Source organism: Ambystoma mexicanum, chromosome 7q, assembly GCF_040938575.1.
Source record: "Ambystoma mexicanum isolate Mex_15411 chromosome 7q, UKY_AmexF1_1, whole genome shotgun sequence".
In the NCBI taxonomy this organism is placed as follows: domain Eukaryota; kingdom Metazoa; phylum Chordata; class Amphibia; order Caudata; family Ambystomatidae; genus Ambystoma; species Ambystoma mexicanum.
The window spans coordinates 709,131,240-709,154,161 of NC_090941.1; the positions used below are offsets into that span (position 1 = coordinate 709,131,240).

The 22,922-nt window shown below is 42.3% G+C and overlaps 1 protein-coding gene across 1 annotated transcript in view; it reads left to right on the forward strand.

Moving 5' to 3' along the window:
* XPO4 (exportin 4) overlaps positions 1–22,922 on the forward strand; it is a 1,090,854-nt gene that overhangs the window by 393,075 nt on the left and 674,857 nt on the right. Inside the window, exons 7-9 of the mRNA XM_069640448.1 lie at positions 3,259–3,371; positions 5,971–6,128; positions 6,286–6,460. Of these exons, the coding sequence (XP_069496549.1) occupies positions 3,259–3,371; positions 5,971–6,128; positions 6,286–6,460 (446 nt within the window). The remainder of the gene's footprint in view (positions 1–3,258; positions 3,372–5,970; positions 6,129–6,285; positions 6,461–22,922) is intronic.

Below are 22,922 nucleotides of genomic sequence, written 5' to 3' on the forward strand. Positions count from 1 at the left end.
ATCTCACCCCATCCTGTCTTTTAATTCAGAATCATGTTTTGTCAGAACCTTTCCTGCGCTGATTTTTCTCATTTGTTTTACAAAATCATAAGTCATTATTGATTTTGAGTAAGAAAAGTAAATCCCAGAACGAAAACTAGAGTATCACACGTGAAGGGTTACGCTGGCCACCTAACTGTGGAAATTCACATGTGACATTCTCTACTTAACATTCATAGCTATCCATAGAACCCAAAACCGCATTGCAAAACAGTGCGATTCTCCCGTTATCACGAATATCGCGCAAGGAAAAGTTTGCAGCGAATTACAATTCTGAGAAATGTTTACACGTGTGAAATTGCTTTAATTTGTTTCCGACTTGGACTTTAAGATTTTGAATGTTTTCTTTGGGCTAAATCATTGCTTGTGATTGTGTGCAACTTTTCAAAGCGGCTCCCATAGGAATTTTTAACAATTTAAGTATTTTTGACCATATTTGGTGTTTTTGCCCAGTCAGTTCTAAAGACAATTTTAAAGCCATCTGACGGCTGAAAAGTCCATTCAGTTTTTCTCTTGTGTTTTATGGGGGAAGGTGGGACTGATATTCTGTTTTGATTTGTGCTATTCCTGAATACCTGCGCTCTCCTCACCTCTATTTAACTGCCTATTGGGGGGATTGAGGGGCGTTGCAGGGGGAACCTCTAACCAAACTGCCATCTGTCCAAACCAACACAAAAGTATTCACTTCTGTGCTGCATTTGTTTTGTGCTCATTCCTTGATTCATAGTGTATTAAAGATATTATTCTGTGTTCTATCTCCCCATTGGTGATTGTTGCTTACCTATTAAAATACATTGTGATTACATTTTAAATACATAAATAAATATTTACCTTTGCAACCTAGCCTGATTCCTGGTTCAGTGTGACCGGGGGTGGGGGGTTCAAGGAGAAGGGTGTGATATGAGTGGTATATCGTTCAGAATATTGGACTTTTAGACAAAAATAAATAAGGGTTTCAATTGTGCACTACATGCTGGGCTTGACTTGGGTGTATGCCGGATTGAAATCACTTACAGTTTAAACAATGGCCGGATAATGAGCGTCTGTCGAAACAGCGTTTGTCTGGCAAGTTAGCAATGTTGTTGTGTTAAGTATCTTGTAGGAGAGTGTCAGATGTGAAAGCATTGGAGATTGACCGGAAAGTGTTCTATCCGTTAAGTAGTTCAAAGAACTAAGAGTGCATCCAAGGTCATTTCATAGCCATATTTCCCAGAAGAGCCCAAGTTGTGTGTAGCGCGATGCATTGAGGAAAATGAAAGAGTGACGGAGTGTGAGACCTGCAGAAGTGCAGCAGTTGTTGATTGCGCGTAGGAAGCCTTTTCATGCTATAGCGACAGCCACCATAGCCAGGTGGGTTAGAGACGTTATGTGTTGGGCTGGAATATATTTAAAAGCCTTTGGAGCGCATTCAGTTAGAGGAGCGATGGCGTCCAAAGCGTTTGCTGCAGGTGCTTCTTTGCAGGATATATTGAAAGCCGTAGACTGGTCCTCAGAATCCACTTTTAAGACTTTCTATTTTAAGCCTGTGGCTAAAGTAGTTTTAGAAAGCTTTGAACAATCATAATGCTCGCCTCCGGTCTTATCATAGAATGAAGATTACCCAGGCTAATTGCAAGCAAGGCTATATTGTGCATGGTTGATGAACTCGGACGAAAACCAGTCTGTAGATCATATATGATATTCTGAGTAGTAACCCAGGCCTGAATCTCCTTTTATATCGAAACCTGCAAATAGTTTACCAGTAACTTCAAACATGGAGAGCAGCCTGTAATTTACCGGCAAAGTCCTGTCCCTCTTCTTGAACACAGGGACAAGAACAGACTGCCTCCATGTGGTCGGAATGGTATGCTCACAGCATACCTGATCAAACAAGGCCTTCCCAGCCCTCAGGATCTCTTATGGACCGCATTGCCAGTCCATTTGGGCGAGGGACCCTTGATGACTTTACATTTTCAATGGCTAACAATATTGCCTCAATGGAAGTATCCAATTGCCAGAGGTCCCAATTCCCAGAGTCACATAGAGGCGAGGGCACTACAATCGAGGTTATCTTTGTACCCACATAGCTCAACCATGTACTCACCAATGGGATTAAGAATGTGTTTTTCTTTGGGGTACTTGTCGGCAGTCAGTACTTGCCATATAGATCTTGTGTTCCCTCCCCCAAGAAGTCCAACCATAGTGGATAGTGAATTAATTTGGAAATATTGTTTAGCTGGATTTACTACTTCTGTTGGTTACCTAGTTTTCCAGAGCATTGAATTTGGAAACCATGTATCAACATTAATTTTGACTTTCTTTTGTTTTTTATATTACTGTTTTAAATGTATTCCTTGAAATGTTTTCCTGTATTCAATGCACTAGTCTATTTTAATGTTGAAATGTGAAAACATTTTTTTTACCATTTTTTTTTTTTAAGGCTAATTTTTTTTAACCAAATTTACTACAGTTTAAAACATAGCTTGTAACCATTTAGGTTGTTTTGTACTAAATGGATTATATCAGCTGTATTTAATTGATGAATTTGTAGGTTTGTTCAACTCGTACACAATAATCAAACATAGACTGCGTGGGGCTTGGTGTGGGTGGTGCTGGCCAAAGAACAAGCACCTATGATGCCTGGGCCTGGCTAGATGATTTACATTGTGGTTCATTCTGGGAATTGTCTTGGAAACCAGTCTTCTGCCAGAAGTGTGTGGGACAAGTCAGTGTCTTCTTTTAAGGCATTGGTGCAGTCATGTTGACGTTTCCTTGTTGAGATTTCTAAAGACTAGTGGGACCTGAACCTTGGCTTACCATCTTTCCCTTGCACGCAGCTTTTCTTGACCCATGGTCTGCTACAGCCATCAGCTAATTTTAGCGTTGGTGGTGCCTGCTGCCCAGGGGGGAAAGTTTGATAAAGTGATTTCCTGTTTTGTATGAATTGTCGCACCTGTTTCTTGCCCTGTCACACCCATCCCGCTCTTATCAAAGTGCGCCTCTCACTGTGGCATGCCGCGCAATTACGATGAAGCTCCTCTTTGGCATTCCCGGTGCATTCCCCCTCCCCCCGCTTAATACCTTTTATTCCCCGGCCTCATGCACGGGGTATGCAGCGTATGCGCCGTGGCTTAGCCTGTCTTTCCATGGCATTCCTCCTCAATGGGCCCTCTTGTAGCTGGCCTTTCATTTCTGTTGCGCCGAGCCGGAATGCTATTGTTGACCTTGACTCCAGATAACTGGGCCGACATTATATAGCGATGTTCGAGTCCACGCAGAACGTGATGCTGAAGCCCACCGAGTCCTGGCGTGAAACCCTCCTGGACAGCAGAGTCATGGAGCTTTTCTTTACGGTAAGTGCCACGGCTCCTCTTCCTCGTTGATTGTGAACACCACACCTGCTTGGTATCTGCATGGACTGTGGGGTCTTTTATAGGCACATACCGATGTCGTTGGTAAAATAATTGATTCTGGCAACGGAAAGGGGAAGGTTGTGCAGTTCTGTACATGTAGCCGGCGGTGTTTGCATAGTACTCCGACAGGCAAAGGTCTGGTGCGATTTAGCATGCTGTCTTGCTGCTGGGAAGTCCCGTCTTCGCTGCCCGGGGGAGACTTGCAAACGGCTCTGGGGAAAGGGATGGCGTTGCAGCATCGTCTTGTGCTGGGGTTGCACCTCCCCTGGGATTGGAAGTCGCCTGCAGAATGAGTCGTCGTGATGGTAAGGACTGACAGCGAATAATGGCCGCGTGATGGTGTTCTGTACTGTATGGAGCTTATTTATTCAGCAGCTGCACGCGGTTATTGTACGAGAACCTAGGCCAGTTTTGTTTAATATGTTTGTATAAATACCGTGTTTTCGGAGCCCCTTGAGGGGTCTTTCAATGTGTTGCACTGCCTGTTGAGTTTTCTGCTTGGTGCCGTCACTCACGTTCACCTGTCACTGTTTCAGGGTGTCCCTTACAGCACTACGCACCCAAACTGAACTAGGCCTGATTGTCACTGTTTGAACGTCCGCTGTGCTGGCTGCAGTACTACGAGCGATCATGTAATGTTAATTTGAGGAAATTGAATTACCATAGCATCATTGTTAAAAGCAGAATACTGTTAACAGAAGCAGCTTGCCCAGCAACAGCTGTTCAGAGTAGACATCCTTCCCTGACAGCTGCGCACCTCACGTCGTGTGCTGTGGTGGCGTGCTCCTATTAACTGTCATGGGGAATTGCATGGCATTGTATGCGTTGGAATCCTTTTCACGCCATCGTCCAGTTTCTTACCTTCCCAAACGTGCTTGTGCACACCAGAGAAACCTCAGAAATCGTCTTGTCTGGCCATTTACATAAAATACGCATGACCAGGGTTTGTTTTTGACAACTGTAGGTTTTCTGTGTAATTATATTCGATTTACGTTTTATTCGGGCACAGCAGAGACGTGAAACAGAGCTGGACTATGACTGTGTCTTGCTGTACAGCACCACCAAGTCATTCCAAAGAAAGTTGGTGATTTGGGGGAAGTGTTGGTTTCTGTCAGTTACCACAAACCGGGTTATGCTGCAATCCTCGCACTGTGATGGTATAAACACATACGATTCTGCCATTGTGATATTTTACAAAATGGAGGGATTGACTAGATTTGTAACCAACAAGGGTTTTCTAAATGTGATGGTTTTAAAATACCATAAGTTTAAAAAAAAAGTGACTAAGATCTGCTCCATCCCCCAAATATTTGCTTTTATCGTGTGTAGCACATGCTACATTATTTTGGGAGCAATTACTGCTTATTTATGTGGCTTGCGTGTTTGTTAATTCGTTCGTGTTCGTTATTTGTCGTTAAACGTTTAAATTTCCTCCCTGCGTCTAACTTGTGGTGTGTGCTTAGTTCCATAATGGGGCATTTTATCTGATTGTCTGCTGGCTAACATTGCCCGTAGGTAGTTTGGGAAAAAACATTTTTGTGTGCTAGCTCCTTGAAGCATTTTCTGTTGACAAACTGCCATCCCAGTGTTGCTTTGCAGAAATATGCTTTCTCCAAACACATTTACTATTGTTTATTTGGTTTTTGTAGCGCCTTACACCAAAGCGATTTACAATACTTAGTGAGATGGTACAATAACATGAAAAGATGAGAAGAAATGCACACAGCACAGAAAAGCAGGGTAATGTCTAAATGCAAGACAAAATCGAGCAACCCCACATGAAACGTAGACTATGACCAAGGGGGGAGGCAGAGACTATTACACATCCACTATTTCATTGTGTGTGTGTTTGTATACACAGATTTGTTTGTCAAAAATAGAGACCATATCTTGGCCGTTGTGTCCTGGGAACCCCTGCTGGCCTCATGCATGACATTTTATCTTGGGTGGCAGTGCTTTCAGATGCTGACCATTCCCTCAGTGTTTGTTTTTTCAAGTCTAGCACGGTATCAGTTAGAGTAGAAACCTAAGTAATGGGAGAGGTAATTGGTGGGTCCTGCTAAGGAGGATGCGATGGTTGCTTTCGCTCTCTTTGGTGTTTACCTCCAGTGCTGGAGCATCCGTATGCTCTCGATGGAACATGTCGACTAACTTTAGCCAGCCGCTGTACCCTAGACATAGTTGGCATAATACAGATGACTGTCATTATTGCTGTTTTTAGAAAGAGCAGCATGTCTGACTGGCTGGCATCTGTTTCGCTCTTTAAGACGCAACATGCGGCAGACAGCTCAGCGTTGAAAACGTAGGTCGCACCAAGTTAAATGTTAGTTTTACCGAGTTAAATCATGGATTATAAATCAAGCGTACAGAATGGCAACTGCGAGACCCCCTCTGCTTCGTGGAGCCGACCGCCCTGTCCCGTCTAGGATCAAGGGAAGGACTGAGTAAGCCGGTCTGTCTGTGGCGTGGCAGCTGCCCCACAGTGGCACACTTTCAAATCTATTTTGTAGCTGTTGACCTCAGTGCTTCTTCCTAACAGGTACACCGCAAGATCAGAGAAGATTCTGATATGGCCCAGGATTCACTGCAGTGTCTGGCTCAGCTCGCCTCCCTCCATGGAATGATCTTCCCCGACGAGCGCTCCCAAATCGACTACCTGTCGCACTTTATAGAGGGCCTTCTGAACACAATCAATGGGTAGGTTCCCACAAATAGATTTTAAAGCTGCATGAAGTATATGGAGTCTGGAAATGTGCATGTGGTAGTGTGCGCCTTTTTTAAACCTTTTGTCAGTTCTCTTTTTGCTTTCATGTTTGTTTTGGTTAAACACATTTCTTTTTGCTTATCCCTGCAGAATAGAAATCGAGGACTCCGAGGCGCTTGGAATCTCCAATATTATGAGTAATCTAATAACTGTATTCCCACGCAATATTTTGACTGCCATTCCCAGTGAACTTTTTTCTTCATTTGTTAACTGCCTCACACACCTCACCTGTTCGTTTGGGAGAAGTGCTGCTTTAGAAGAAGTGGTAAGTAAACCCACTGAGCTGCAGTTTGGCCTTTTTGTTTGGTGTAATTACGCATTTTGATTTTGGCATCCGATGACCTGAAAAATGGCATCCTGTTAATAATGGACTTGAGTGTTCAGTGTGTGTGTAAGGTTAGTTTGTTTTGAGATTCACCGACACTGGGTGACATCTACAAGGTGGCTTGCGTTTGGAAAGCCTACATTTGCTGTGAAATCTCAATTTAGAAGTCCATTTCCATGTTCAGTTGGTCTATTTCTTTGGTATTACATCAGTAGGTTATTAAAGTTGTAGATTTTGGGTACCAGTGTTTGCTTAAGATCATATAACCAGGAAATGGTGTTTATTTACGGGTGAATTGGAAAAAGTGAATCCTGGAAATAACCCAAATCACCTTGGTATCAACCTTTTACACTGACACATTGCAGTAGACGTTACAATTTAAAGGATATCTAGCCAGGAGAGCAGCACGTTTTTCTCAATGTACCCACAGTCGTAACTATGCAATATATTGAAATGCCTTTTGCATCCTAAAGGTGGTACGGGAGGTCGGTTGTAGAGGTTTTTTTGGTTCATATTTAGTACACTGCAAGTCCAGTATGCGTTGCCTTGTGATCTCTTTCTGGATTAACAGCAGTTGATGGTTTTCCCACATTCTCCCTTATGTCAATTTTATTTACGTAGGGCTTGTGATAAACAAGAACATGGTTCATTTTCTGTCCATGGAGAGTTCCTGTGCAGTTTCTATTAGACCAGATGCCTGTTTTATTTAAGCCTGAGAGAAATTGATAATGGTATTTTAAAATCTTCCATACTCTTCATAGCTGCTGTTTGTGGGAATGTTGGAGGCCACCTGGAATATTGACTATTCTTAAGATATCCTCATCCTCTTTTCAAACTCTTAAATTTGACCTTTGAACTGTTTCGGCTGTGAGGAATGCCCTGGACCAGGTTCCCTGGGAATCCCTTAGACCAGTTAGGACCATTATGGGGATGGCTAGAGTGGTTTGTGGGGGACTTAATTCATCTTCCACTGAGACTAGGCCGTTCTTGCAGTTTTATGATGGTTGCGGACACCTTGTTATACAGCAGTGGTGATCTTTGGTCTCTCAGGTGAGTAGACAGCTTATTAGATTCCATTTCAGGTTTACTTGGGGCATTAAGACCCTTTCAGTGCACTGAGTGCCACTTGCTTTTATTTTTGTGTGCTTATGGCAGACTTTTATTTTGTCTTGATTTTAAAACCAAATATTTCTATATTTGTCATCTACTATATTTATCTACTTTTGCTTCCACTCTTGTAGAATCATATGTCAAATTGGGTCCAGAAATGCTTTTGGTCCCTTTTCCTCACTGATCAGTGTAGGATTACCCAGGAGGGGGCCATAATATGCCACTATCCGCTCAACCCGGGCCCTAAGAGCACTACAGTGGTGATGGGTGCAGTAAAAAGCTCATTAACACAGCAGGAAATGTATTCGCTAGCTCAGCATAAACACATATTTCAGTCTAGCTTTTTATTTGGATTTTTATTTTGAGTACACAGAGGACCTCTGAATTGAGAGATATGACTCTTCAATTGAGAGCTTTAGGTCTGCCCATTCGAGTGGTAAATAAAAGATATGAATTTACCAGCAATGTTTATGCCAAGTAGGCCATTTTGAAAGATCAGCAATAAAACTTGTTTAGAACGGGCTTTGCAATTAAAAAACCAAGGGACAGAAAGGCACCACTGTTCTTCACTCCCTGCCTGCTTCCTCTGTGTAGATAAAGGGAATGCCTGTAGCCTTTTTGTAATTATTTGCAGCTGCCAACTAAGCCTTGCCATCCATTAAAGTATTGCTTTTTTGACTTGTAGCACACTTGAGCCATCATTATTTCTCTAATTTGTGCACGCACATGTTATTGCCTATATTAATTGTTAAGCCCATGTATACTTAAAAAAGAGTACATAGGATTTCAAAAATACATCGTTACAGTATCATTTTTAAATGTATTTTTTTAAAAGTGATTCCGCCGTCTGTTTTGGAGCACAACTTGTGTACCTGGCTCCAAATTGGAAAGAGCTACTCGTAGTTCTTGGTCCATCCATCTTAAGCTCCTTCTTGCTGGGTTTAACTGATACGCTTGAAATATTAATTTCATACACGTACGTTGTGGAAAAGGGTAGCAAAACCAAAATGGCTTCATCAGAAATTATTGGCCATTCTAGTTTTAATTGAAGCTAAAAAAAACATTGATTGGTCCACTGCAAAACTTCAGTTGTAAATTTCTATTGCTCTGGCAGTCGCCCTATTTTTCTCATCTTAAAGAGAAATAGGTTTAAGGTTTCAATGATCGCCTCAAAGGGATTGCAAAGCACTACAATCAGTTGCAGTTTCCTTGCAATAATGCACACTTTTCCAGGATTATTATTCAATGTTTCTCACCCAATCATAGAAGATTATGTTTGGCGAATTTTTTACACCTTTTGTATCAAATCAAAGATCTCTGGTGGTACTTTCTCATGCGGTGTAACCAACTTTGCAAGCCATTCTCAAATCACAGGGAAGGCAATGCATTTTTAAGCACAAAAGCCCATACATGATTTACCATTGGTAACGGAATGGATGTTATGAGTCCTTTACAATGGGGCGATAGAATGTGACTTTAAGACTAAATGTTGCACGGGAAGGTGGAAACATTAAGCAGGGGCGAGGACAGGGCAGAATAACATAGGAATGGGATGGTGGAGAAAGTGCTGAATTTAGGATGCTGGGGTGACAGAAAATTGGTGTAGGTTTGTCCATGAAAGGGGTAGAGAGCGTGGAAAACTGGGTGATGCAGTAGCTTAGTGCTAGGACATGGGTTCTTCAGAAAGAAGAGCTTTGAGGTTGGTTTGACATCGTGGTAGAGTTGGAGTATTAAGAGAGGGAGAGGAATTTCATTTGTCCAAGGAGGTTAGGACGTTTTCATTGGTACCTTGCATTATGTGTTTTAATTAATTGGTGTTCAACCTCTGTCATATAAGCTATCCCCAGAAACTGGAAATTATCATGAACCGATTTTACTGATGTGGGCTGTAAATGCGTTGTTAATAAACCATGATTCTTCCAGGTCTTCGCAGCAGCCCCATCTCCTTGTTCACTTTTGCAGATTTCAATTCCTTGATTTTTGCATGAAATAGTTTGCAACCCCCAGCAAAATACCTATTGTGCTTGGTTTGTGATGTCCGTCAATTATAGTTTACTAAGGAAAAAATCTTTTATTACGATATTTTGAGCGCAGACCTAGCATTGAGAAGCAATGGAGCGCCTTTGAAGGCTCGCACCTCGGCATGCACGTGTCCAAACAGACAAAATAAATTGCACACCCCAATAGGGAATGAAACCAGGAGAGTAATTGCAAGGGAACCAAAATGTATACAAGTAAAATAAATGCAAGCAAAGAACTCTGCTGCCCGAGAGCACTCTGCAGAGATTACATGAACAGTATATTATAAGCTCTGGAAACGTCACTAATGACGTTTCCTTATAGGTCCATGAAAGTACATTAGGATTGGTAGAAGACATGGAAACATTATATGGATATAGGGACTGGTTCCACAGGAGTGGCTGGCCGCTTAGAGGTTCGTTGGGCATCACGTGAGTCGGCTGGGTTCATCCTCACAGGGTGAAGGTCGGTCGAGGTTGGCCGGGATGACGTACAGCTGTCAAACTAAACATCAAACTTATCATAAAAACATTAGTATGAAGGGCGCTGTCTGTAAGAACTAAAGACATTATGACCCATGCTTTTATTTGGTGCATCGGTAAGGGGTCGCTATTCCAGGTGCCTTATCAGAGTAGTTGATCTGTGATTTGCAGTTCCTGGGGTCTCATGACTTCAAACGCATAGGGCATAGCTGTTAGTGTTACCAGAATATATGACCACTAGAGATTAAGTATAGGGTGGGTGAATTGAAGGTGGTCTGGAGGAAGGGGACTGGTGACCAGATGCATTCAAAGGGAACAGGGGGCATGGGTTCAATGGACCAAGGCCTGCCAGGGAGGGAGTGAAGAGGGCATTAGTCGGTCAGAGATGGATGGGGCACTGGGGCAGGAACAAGCCTGGGTCTCGCTTTCTGGGATGAGCACATTCTCCGAGTTCTTTACTTGTTAGTTGCAACAATGAAGGGCTGTTTTTTTCCCCCTGAGAAAAGGAAATGTGCTGGGCTGACAGGGGTGGAGGTGGTGGGGGGGGCTGACTCTGCGCAGCGCTGGGAGAGGAAGAGCTGGCATTTCGGCAGAGAAGCAGAGGGCCTAGACAAATATGGCATTTGGGAAGACCTAAAATGGAGTCCACAGTATACACCTATGCACTCGTTAACCCACTTGTAACAACCAGAAGATGCGAATATGCAGTCTAACGCTAACACTTTAACTGGACTAGAGTTCATGTTTTGAGGAGAGCGGGATATGCTCTCTGCATGAGCCTAAAGTGGTGTCACTTGAAAGAAGGTTGTTTTTAAGACAACCGTGATTTGCAGGCATTCTTCCTTTATTCTTGGTCTTCGAGTTGTTGTGCATCTTGGTCTCCTAGTGCCCCCTGACATCTGTGCAATTTTTGCTTTTATATTCCTGCAGTCATTCTTTCTTACCCAGTTGATTCCTTTATTTCTTGAACTACTAGCTTCTCGGGTCAACCATAAGTGGACATCTAGAATTAGGTTTTGTTTATCCCCCATTCAGTTCCATAGTGAATTTTATGATTCAATCTTTCTCATTTCCATCAACCACCACACATCTCGGTGCCTCTTAATATTTACACCCTACAACACTATTTTGGACTTTGTGCTAGGACAAGACAGAGAAAATAAATCATTGGGAGAGAGCTAACCTGTTACTCTTGCATGAATTTTCCCGATGTTCCGAGAAGGAGCATTCCAAATTGCTGCTACCACCACATCTAGCTATGGGATGGGTGTGTGAATAATAGTGGAGGTGAATGACCTTAGATCTGTGGCCTGGACAAAGTCCCTATTACAAGTGCTGTTATCTATGCAGAGGAACTTGATTTGCAATCTCTGATGTAGGAGCAAGTGGAGAAATGAGGGCAGTAGGGATGCAGTCCAATTTACTTGGTTTATGTGTGGTTTATCTTCCTTTGAACTGCAATGTGTGAGTGCATGGCATCCTGAAAGTTTGACCATAGTATGGTAATCAGAGCCGCAGTGCTGGTTGTCTGCTTAATCGTTCTAGTCATCACAATAAAATAACTTGCCACACTTTTGTATCAAGTTACAATGGTGCAGCCTGATATTTCCTTTATCTGGCACACCTAATACATTGGTTTTGTATGTCAGTTCAGCTTTGGTGAAGAGAGGGATACCAGTCCACTTAACCCAGTGTTCCAGATAGGATTTTGAAGTGGGGGTTTTTAACTCCCAATTTTTTAAAGTTCAGAGTAAAATGACTTTTAGGGAGTAAAAATAAAGTACAATTCCCAATTATAGTATTTTATAAGTGCGTAAAATGTTTTTACTGGAAAACGGAAATGCTTTTGTAAGAATAATTCCTTTTCATCTAGTTATTTATACACATTAAAATATAACATGTTTACCTCTTCCAATTATGCACTAATAAAAGTGTGGGGGTGAAAGCAAGGGCACAAGTTCCTATGTGTCTGGTTCGTATATTTTGTTGGCAGTATTTGTGCTATTTTTATTTATTGGGAGTATTTGCTTATTTTTAGAGAGTAACAGTTATTGATACACTGGTTATCTATAGGTTTAATCTTAACATTCAATATCAACATTGTCAGAACATCTTTGGATTTCATGAAAAAGGAGCAGTATTGGCATTCCCTGGTACAAATGCAAGAGTTTGGGCAAAGTCATTATTTTCACAGTTGCTGTTTTATACAGGATTGACAACGTGGTTTTAGTTTGAAAGCTCACATTTTTAACAAGTATCTTCTTTAGAGGAGTAGCTATCTGTGTAGACCCATCAACATTGATCTTAACTCCCAGGTAAGTACAGATTTTGCTATATAAAATACTACATTATTGGCCAAGGAACACACTATGCAAATGAACGGAGCAGGTAATCTTATCGCACAACACTACTACTATAAAACATATATACAGTCACTGTTAGCCAATGCAAAGTATACAATGGCACCAAGAGTCCACAGGAATAGAAACCCTAACTTGTAAAGTCCAACCCTGAGGTAATTGGGGCCTTGTACCTAAAAGTTCACAGGTAGGTTTAGAAGTTGGGAGAAAGTTAGGGAAATGTCCTGGTAGATGTGAATATTAGTCCAGAAGACTGTCCACGAGTTTACTGGTGAGTAAATTACTTTTCTATCTTTTGGAACAAGAGTTGCCAAAGCCAAGAGTTATAAAATAAATCAAAGGTCTTCACAAAGGTTTAAAAGGATGAAGATGAGGGCACTGGTAAGTATTGTTACTACTCACCACTCTGATTTTTCTTCCCCTCAGACTTGGCAGGTCGAAGGGGGGCGGTGGGGGTAGCTGGAGGTAGATTTTCCCACTGTTGGTTCCGGTCAAAGATGGCCAGGAGATGCGGCTGCAAGAGAAGTTCCGATATTGGTCCAGGAGCAGAATGCAACCCTTTCCAGTGGATGAATGGGCACTGTACCAGATGTGGGTAGGGATCATACCATTAATGCGCCAAGTTAACTGCACCGGCTGAAAATGCTGGCTTTATTTCTCGGCCCCGCCACCCATCTCACCACATATATATATGGGGTACAGTAAATCATGTTGGGGGAACTAGAGGGGGCTGCGGGGTGTCTCCCCCTGCATATATATGCTGTGAAAAGAGGGAAGTAAGTCACCATTTTCGGCTGGCGCAGTAATCGTATAGATTAATGTGGGAAGGCTAGTTCCAGCGACAGTCACTTTTGCATGGCAACAGCAAGCTTCTCAGCAGTCACGGTTAAAGATAGCCTTCCAGTTCCGGGTCCCTTGTTGTTGGGGCATTGGAACTTGGCAGGACGAGTGTTAGGTTAGATTTTCATTTCTGTGCTAAATCTCCCTCACCTGTTACACCCCCGGCCCTTTTTTTGCTGGACCTGTGGTTTATCTTTCGATGGTCTTGAGTGAGTGGGAATCTTTTTTCCCCAATCACCCTTTCTTTTACTCTTTTTATGGGTGTCCTTTTTAGGACTCTTCATACTTTGTTTTTGGCTTTCTACCGTGCACGCTCTGAGCTGAACTAGTCGGGCCCTGCTTCTCTGAGCTATTTCAAGATGGTAAGCAGCAGGTCTCACTGTCCTTGCTGCTCAGTGCACCGTTGTTTGCCTCCCCTTGCCACCCCACCGTTGCTTTAATTTCCAGCCATTTCCCCACCCCACTCCTGCTCTCCTTCACGAATTGGCCCAATGGAGTCCAGGAAGCAGCCTTAACACCAGGGTGCTGGGGAGCTGCTCTCTCCACCTTGCGTACTCCCCGAGCTGAACAAGTCGGGCCCTGCAGCTCTGAGCTTTTTCAAAATGGGAAGCATCCGGGCTCACTGCACTCTATAATAGTTATTTAGATGTGTTCGGAGATATCTGTGTACTGCACTTGGATGGATTTTGGGGGTAGGAAATGAGTTGCACTTAAATGGATTATCGGGATTGGGAATGGTGTTGAACTCTTGCGTTAGTTTGTCCATTCACACACGTGTTTAGGATGATGTCCTTTTCCCAGCACTCGTCAGATCATGTGGAGAACCAGCCCAATGCGGCTAAAGCCCTTTGAGAACAGATGCACACCTCAGGCTCTAACCAAACACAACCACAGGCCTATGGCGCAGCGGTCCGCACAGGCTTCGCTGCACTGCAGCAGCAGGGCAGGCCACACATAGACTCGCACGACAGCTACCGACTGTATGGCACCCCTGGCCCAGTCAGCGGACCCACCGGGCTGAGGCTGCCGGCGGGACATCGCTCCTCTCTTGCACTTTTCTTGCTTGTTCCCACTAACTCGCCCCCTTCCTTTTTTCAGAGCCGCCAGAGTTAACATTAACAGATGGTCAATTGCACCACGAAGATCTATAAGTATTGCCCCTTCTGTGCTTACACATCTGTCAGGATAGCTTGGCACTGCTCTGGGGCCTTGGTACTGGACCTGACAGTTTGATATTCGCCTGCTTACAAAACCTGTATGGAGAGCCATGGGGTTGTACCTAGATATGGTTGTTACCTGGCATTGCAACTAGAAGAATGCACATGCAGGTTAACACCTTTGGTACACTTGGAGCATTTACCCTACAATGTTTAGCCTGCCCATGATGCTCGACGATATATGTCGGTAACCCTCTGTTGCACTTATAACTGCTTAAGTTAGCCATTGTAACGCTCAGTGGTTACAAGCAAGTACTTGATATTGTGCTCATTAGACTGCTTTGGTTAGTGTTTGTAGAACATAAGATATGTATTAAGATCATAAAGGTAACCTGTCTATTGTGCACAGAGAATCACTTTAGCCTATTTTCTATGGTAGCCGGTCTGTCCCACTTGGAACATTTTCTAAGTCAATCAGTCTATTTCACTTGGTAGACTTAAGGGCAGCCTGTCCAGTGTGCCTCGAAGTCTACAAAGGTAGCTGGCCTTTTCTTCCCCACAGGAGATTGGTTTACACCGCAACATCAAAATTAAGCTCCATCTGAGCTGAAGGCATGTATAAATGCATCACTTCGGTGGACATCTGCTGCCGGCACTGCTATCCATCGATGCACTCTAGAATGCAGCTACGACTATGACAAATTCAGTCTAGCTCGTCACATAACCGTTTTGGACCGAAACACCACTACCATTAGAATACAGCGACTAACCGACAACTTCGATCTAGCTGGGTACTTCTTGAGTCTCTTGCAATAGCACTCTGTCGTGAATTCCCTCAGCACCCACCTGACATCTTGGGTTGCTTACTGGAGCCTAGGCAGCTCTCTTAAGTCCTAATCTTGGCCAAATGCACACATGTATCTTGAACCGCCTCGTTGAGCTTTACCATGCCTGGACTTCAGCTCCCGAGGGTGATCCTACCACAAAAGGCTTTGAGGCCATACAAATGGGAAAAGGTGCTATATAAATGACTACTACAATAAAATGCAATGTATTCTAAGTGCAGACAAAGGTATTTATGATGTGCTAGGTTCCCATCCCCTATTTACGTTCTCGAAAGCACCAACCCTAAAGGAAATCATTGCACCTAGCATGATTCCTAAGGGCGGCCAAAGAGAACAATTGGCTCTCTTGTCATAAAGGTAATGGTTTCTACAGATGTGGTGAATGCAAACTGTGTAAATTAGCGATATCCACTAAATGTTTTGAATATCCCAAGAATGATAAAAATAGGGATATCAAAAGGTGTATCAAATGTTTGACTTCTTTTGTGGTTTCTGATATTGTGTTCATGTGGTCTATGACCTATACAGATTCTACTATTTGCCATCTTAAGCTTTGTGTTTTACAGACAGCACTATCGTGCTATTAGAAATAATTATGCAAATTGCCCACTCGCTAAACGTTTTCTAGAGAAACGGGGTAATCCAGATTGTCTATCTTTTGTAGGTTTGGCCCATGTCCCTGAACATGCACGCAAGGGGAGTCAGACCTTAAAGCTTCGGCAATTAGAAGCTAGATAAACTATGCCTTTTGAAACATTACAGCCGTAAGGGCACACTTGTTTATAAATTGTGTTTTTAGATTGATGCATTGATGTGACTGTTGCATATGTTTACTTTCGTTTTGTTTGAACCCACTTGATTCTTAAAGGGACTTCACATAATCATGGCTAGCATTTACTTGTCCACTTGGGCTTCCTTTATTGCAGCTTCGAGCATGATTTGTGTGAAGGTTTTTACCCTCTATTTAGCAAATTAGGTGCCCTCTTGGACCTGACGAATGTCTATGTTCATCTGTTTTGAATCCATTTGGGCTCAACAGTAACACATTGTGTTTTGAATTCATTTGGGCTCAATGAGAAACATGCAGTAATTATGTGTATTTATTCGCCCACTTGGGCACAATGTGTTGAAGTTGGATGCAGTCTTATGTAGGATTTGTTTGGAGGGTTTATTGATACTCTTAGGTTCCCACTTGGCCTTGACACAATCCTACGATTCATACAATTCAGAGATGTGTGGTCTGGATGCTTTTTTAGTGTGTACTTTTAGTTCATCCTTGGCAGAAATTTGGGCTTGCAGCAGCACATTTATGGTTGCATTTAAGTGTTTGTATTTGTCTTTATTTCCCTCTGTTTAACTTTGTGTCTCACTGGACTCTTGCATACTTTAACATTTGAACACAAATTTGTACTACCTGCATTGTAGCGTTCACTGCGTTCATTAGCAGGCAGAGAACCTGCTAATGGCTGCTGCATTTACAGTGTATTCGTCCCCTTTTCTATGTTTATCAATACGTGACACTGTAATGTATGCTAGCGTTAAGTGCAGCTTTATTGAAACGCTGACACATTTCTAACATTCAGGCTCGCTAAGCCCAGTCTGGGGTGTAATGCGTGGCGTTGTCTGGCAGGGTTTGGAGCCCTGTCTGCCTACTCATTTTGATTTTATGCATTGAATTAAATAAGAACTTTTGCACCTTCCTGGCGAGTGCTTGAGTACTTCTGTGTTTAAGTACCAATTCGATCTTTTGGTGCTGATTTGTATCTATATGCAAGGAGGTCAAAGGATTTTGCAACATATAAGAGCAATACAAACAGTGATACTGGGTACCCCATAGCAAAGCACTTTGAGGAAAAACATCAAAACATGTCATATTTTAGATACTTTGCAATTGATACCATAACCACTCGTGAGAGGGGGGGATAGGCAGAAACAATTGAGACAAACTGAGGTGAGATATATTGTGGAGTACACAAACTCCCAATGGTCACAATAAAGACCAGGAACTACATTTCTTTATTGGCGAGAAACTGAAAGAAATCAGCAGCATAATTGTTACCTTCGGAAATGAGTAGAATGTGAGTTTTATACAGAGGGTCATTTTATTTTTTTTATATTTGTTTTTACACACAAGGTTGCACTTTATATGGTATTGATTATGAGATTTCTCTCTTTAATATGGTCCCACAGTCAGGAAATTATGATCTGTGTAGTGTGAAATGGACTGGAGTACACAGTATTATTATATTGGACCCTACTCTAGAGTTTCTTTACATAATCCTTCGAGTGAATAACCAGTGATTTTTTAATATAAATACCCATATACCAGCCCATTGTGAAATGTTCGATTTCTATATAAGAACATTTGCATTTAATGTAGTACATCAGTGCAACAGGAGTTAGTGCAATACAAGAACACTAGGACTTTATTTAGCGCACCTGTGCAATATGTTTTAGTGCAGTGTTATAGTAGTACATAATTTAGTATTGTGGGCACGTGTACTATGCAAAATGGTGTTTATTATGTTTACGCAATTTGCACTTCAGTTAGCACACACGTAAAGTATGTATTAATGCAATCTAGTAGAGAATATTCCATTATTGAAGACATGTGAGCTATATGAAGTAGTTATATATGCTTGAGCACCAGAGCACTTTATTCAGCGTATTTGCACAGTACAGTATACTCCTAAGGCAATACTGTATTAGCATTGTTGTGATATACAGTTGTATGTATCTTGCAGTTTATATGATCTTGTATCCATCCTTGCACCCTTAGCATAGAAATGTAATATGAATTGAGTGCAGTATAGAAACAGAGCAGATTTGCACACTATGGGAATGGGATAAAATAGATTTATAATGTAGTTGGACGATGTGAAATGTTTGTCTTCAATGTTGAAACAATTGCACTTTATTTAGCGCACTTGCGCAATATGATCTAGTGCAGTACTGTATGTGAGGAGTCTGACATGTCAGTCAGACACTTAGGTATACACTTGTCACAAGTCGTCATTTTATTAAATAAGAGGGGTGAGACAAATGCTTCTTTCCCCAGCCTAACAGAGGTTTCTCTACCTAACAAACTAAAGCTGATGGAAATTCACCTGATGTACAAAATATCTGTCCCTCACATTGATATGCACAAAAAGAAAATACAGGAATAATTTGCGAACAACCATCACAAATTGAAATTCAAAACACAATTTTATAACCAAGAATATTTGTGACCAGGGTTTGATCCCCTTCCCCTGGACTAATCCAGGATTAGTCCAATACAATTTTAGTTTCAGTAAAGTTCCTTTCATAAAACAAGTTTCAATCCAAGTAACAATAAAAGTTCCTTTCCATTCAATATATTCTGCACTTGGCAAAGAAACTACCTTCTCCTCACTTTTCCCATGGAAAGTCAAAACAACTGTTCTCTGAGGGTCAAACAATATTTCCTCCTTGGAAACAGCTTCGTCAGGATGGGTATGCCACAATTCATGAAACACAATGATAATGAACCCAGCTTAACACTGGCCAGAGCTGAGGAGTCTATCTCCTGTCCAAATTCTGCAAGATAAAAAGTAAAGAGAAAGGGAGCCACCATACAGCTCTGTCTGACCCCTCTATTAACTGTGATGTGTTCTGACAGGTGGCCTTCCAGGGTGAGTCTAACTCTTACTGTATTTACGTCATGGAGACTGGCAAAAATGTTCACAAGTCCCTTCGGAGCACCCCTCTTCACAAGCTTGGACCAGAGCTGATCTCGATTAACAAGATAGAAAGCGTTTGAGAGATCTATGAAAGCTGCATATAGCTTGCCTACATTCATTTTGTCCTTAGTAATTTGTTAAGGATGCAAGTATAATGCCATTTAATGATGTTGAATGGCCCCGTCTGAAGCCTCTATGTTGTTTAGGAAGTATATTATTATCCTTTGTCCAGGCTTCAAGTTCTCTCAACACAAGCCCCGTAAACAGCTTGCTCTCAGCATCTAATAGCGCTATGGGTCTATAGCTGGATGGGTTTTTACTTTCCCCCTTGATTGGCACTATAATGACCGACTTCCATGACGAGGGGGATTGATTTACTTTCAATAATTCCTCTAAAAACTTTGTGAAGAATATGTACCCATATGTCGGGGTTACTCTTGAAAACTTGATAAGACCATTGGGTCCAGCAGATCTCGATAATGAGGATTTTCTAATCAGATCTAAAATATCATCTTTAGTAAATCGTAGTGCCCACTTCCCTTCCGCTATAAAAGTAGGCTCACCTTGCGGTTTGAGATAATTCCCTTCAAAATATCTAATCCACTTGCGCTCTGTCACAATGTTTGTTTGGATGACCTTTTGATCATTATTGATATTATTGATTAGTGACCAGAAATTCAGAGAAATTACGGGTTGAATTGGAACCCAAGGAACGTAGCATAGTTTCTCCGTCATTTTGCAGACGGGACGCTTTATGATTTCTGGACCAACTTCGAAAATTATTTAGAATGATTTTTGTCTCAAGGGCCAGAATAAACCTATTCGATCCTTCCTTTCTTAATGCACTACGTGTTTCTTTTTTTGGACCAAGTTGCTTCGTCAACACGTGCTTATGTGTGCATCATTTACCTTGTGGCAAATTTTGCGGATAATATATGGACCACAGAAAATTATGGAAGGTAGGAGGTGTAAAATTATTTGCCAGATCATACAAGGACATCGTATCCCAAAGTTGTCCCAAACCATCATTAAGGCAATCACCATCTCTACGATATTTTACTAGCCTATTTTTATGAGGATTTACAGTGACCGAGGTTTGCCATAAAGCCACAGTCCTATTAAAGTTCCAAGTTATAAGGGCTTCAAGGCGCTTATGGTCACTCGTGCCACCATCTTTTACAGAGAAATTAGCACACTTTTCAAATAGGTTCCTAGATAAGAAGATATAATCTAATGTTGACTCTATGGATCCCCGACACCATGTGGAAACAGGTGGAAGATCCCCCTCTATTGACCCATTTAAGATCTTGAAATCCCAATCCTCAAAAAAGCTCAACCGTCTTCTTCCATTCACTGTTATCTCTTTCTTAATTCCATTAGGGCTTGAATTGCTAATTCGGACACATTGGGAGTTTAAGTCCCCCCCCCCCCCCCCACCACCACAAGTGTGTCAGGATAGACTAGGTTAATATCAGTGAGAGTAAATGAGACAGAGTTTAGAAAATCAGACAGTTGTTCATGAGCAGGGTTCCAGTACAAATTTACAGCTACTAACATGAGGAGACCGCTACCCGGAGATGTGACTGCCTTCACGACAAGGATACCTTCTTGTTTATAATGAAGAATTGTTATCTCATCAAATAGAATACATCTACAAGCTATTAAGAGGCCTCCCATCAGTCTACCCATGGCTTTCGACAATGCCGGTTGGATTGTTATATTGAAACATTCTATATCGGGTATGTTCACTAACCAGGTCTCTTGCAGTAATATCAGGTCACCTGCCCCGAATAGCAGCGCTCTCATCTCGTTATTCCTAAATGAACTGGAACCCAGCGTATTCCAACTGATAATTTTTACAGTCTCGTAACTAAAGAGAGCAATGACCTACTCCCAGTTTCTGACACACTTGCATGATTATCTCGGGTAGCAATGGCCATGGCAATGAGTCAGCTGCCCCCTTACATGCCACATATGGACTCTTGTGCCACTTGTTTTGCTCGGGCCCATGTTTAAGAGGGACCCCATCCTTACCACCTGTACTCACAGTACCTACTTCATTGGCTGGTCTAATTTCCAGTACTCCTAAACCTAGAAGATGCAGCTTATCGGCAGCATTTAGAACAGCTTTATTGCCCATTGGGGACGCAAATTCTACTTCTACCAAACTCGTCAAACTAGATTCTGGTAATAGAACATACTCAATGTCCTTGGTGGAAAACAGGTAAAGGTCAGGAATCCTTTTGAACACAGAGTAAAGCCCCTCTGATCAGTGGTTATTTGATTTGTCGATTAGCATCACATGTAAATCAAAGTTTGGGGACTGCGTAGGGTGCAAAAGACTCTTGACCGCACCTCCCGTTAATCGTACTCCGGTCCCCCACCAAAATCCGGTTTCCCTGACTTTCCATCGCTGTTGAAATGGCCAGGAGACTTTCTTCCTGTATTACGACAGGTTGCTCACGGTATTCAGATCCAACTTGCAATGTTGATTTCTCATTTTTATCATTCTGGGAATCAGATTGAACAGCAGGTGTACCTAATGTCAGTGGCAACTTTTTCTTAGACATGTTGAATATAGGAGCTATTTTTAAGCCCAGATTTTGAGTCGAAATTGGTTTTGGAACCGTATTGTGCTGAGGTAGGAAAATCTGAGCCCATTTAAGCAGTTTCCCTGTTGTTGCTCATCTCAAACCTTTTTGTAGGTGCAGAAATGTATGATTCGTTCCGTGCCCCATCCATCGTCAGTCTGAATACCTATGGTTACTTTCGGCACAAAATCTTAGTCTGGTGTCAAAAGCGATTTCTTCCCCCCTAATAGCCCCCCCCATCCGCCCCCACCGCCGCCACCCCACCATTTTACTTGGGCACACCTGCTGCTGGAACGATGGGATTGGAAGGTACAGCTTCTTACTCCTGTCTGAGCACCAGCAGTCCCCTCAGATAGTTTTGGCTGACCTCCAAGTCCCTTAACAAAGTTGTTAATTTTTGATTTTTTTACTTTCTTTCCCTTCATATTTTTGGACTTCTTCGCCTGTGGTTCCACTGACTTGGATGCAGGCAAGGTAGACCCTTGTTTCCTACGTCTTGCCCTTCTCCGTCTCTTAAAAGACTGCTGTGAACTTTCTTTCCAAGGTGTTGAATTATCTGTAGTTTCCTGTGTAGGTTTTTCACATATCTCCTCTGGAGATATTGTAGGTTGGGCAATTATGGATTCAGCAACCTGTGCAAAGTGACAAAACTCCTCCATAACTGAGTCAGAGAGTGTAGTATCATCAGCTATGTCAACTGTTGTAGACAAGGGCATTTCACCCAAGGAGCCCAAATCTTGATCCTTGGTTTTGTCTAATGTCTGGTGCCGTATAATCTGTGCTATTAACTGCTTGGTCTTTGTCTTCCTTCAGCAGCGTACTCAAGGTCTCAATCAACTTCAAGTCACTACTTTGTTTTAAAAAACCTTCATCCAACTTCTTTAAGGTGGGAACCACCGCACAGTTAATCACATTGCTCAATCCCACCACCGAAAATTCAAACTGCTCAATGTCTTTCGACATTTCCATAAGGATTCCAGTATGGGTGTGCACATCTCCTTTCTTTAGTTCAAACACTTTAACCAGGGAGTTGAGAACAAAATTCAAAGCAGGAAGGGTGACGTTGGCTCCCCTCGGCGCCTTATTAGGACTCCAGTGGTCAGCGTTGTTTGTAGTCGTAGGGAGATTCACGTCAGATTCCACAGGAGCCATGGATTCCCATTAAGAAGATGTCCTTGATATAAGGGATTTTGCATCCGGGTAGGAGAATCATTAGATGTACGTGAAAGATCCAAGCCGTACCCCAGCCGATGAGATTGCGGACAGAGTGAATTCATCTGCACGTGTAGAAAAAAAC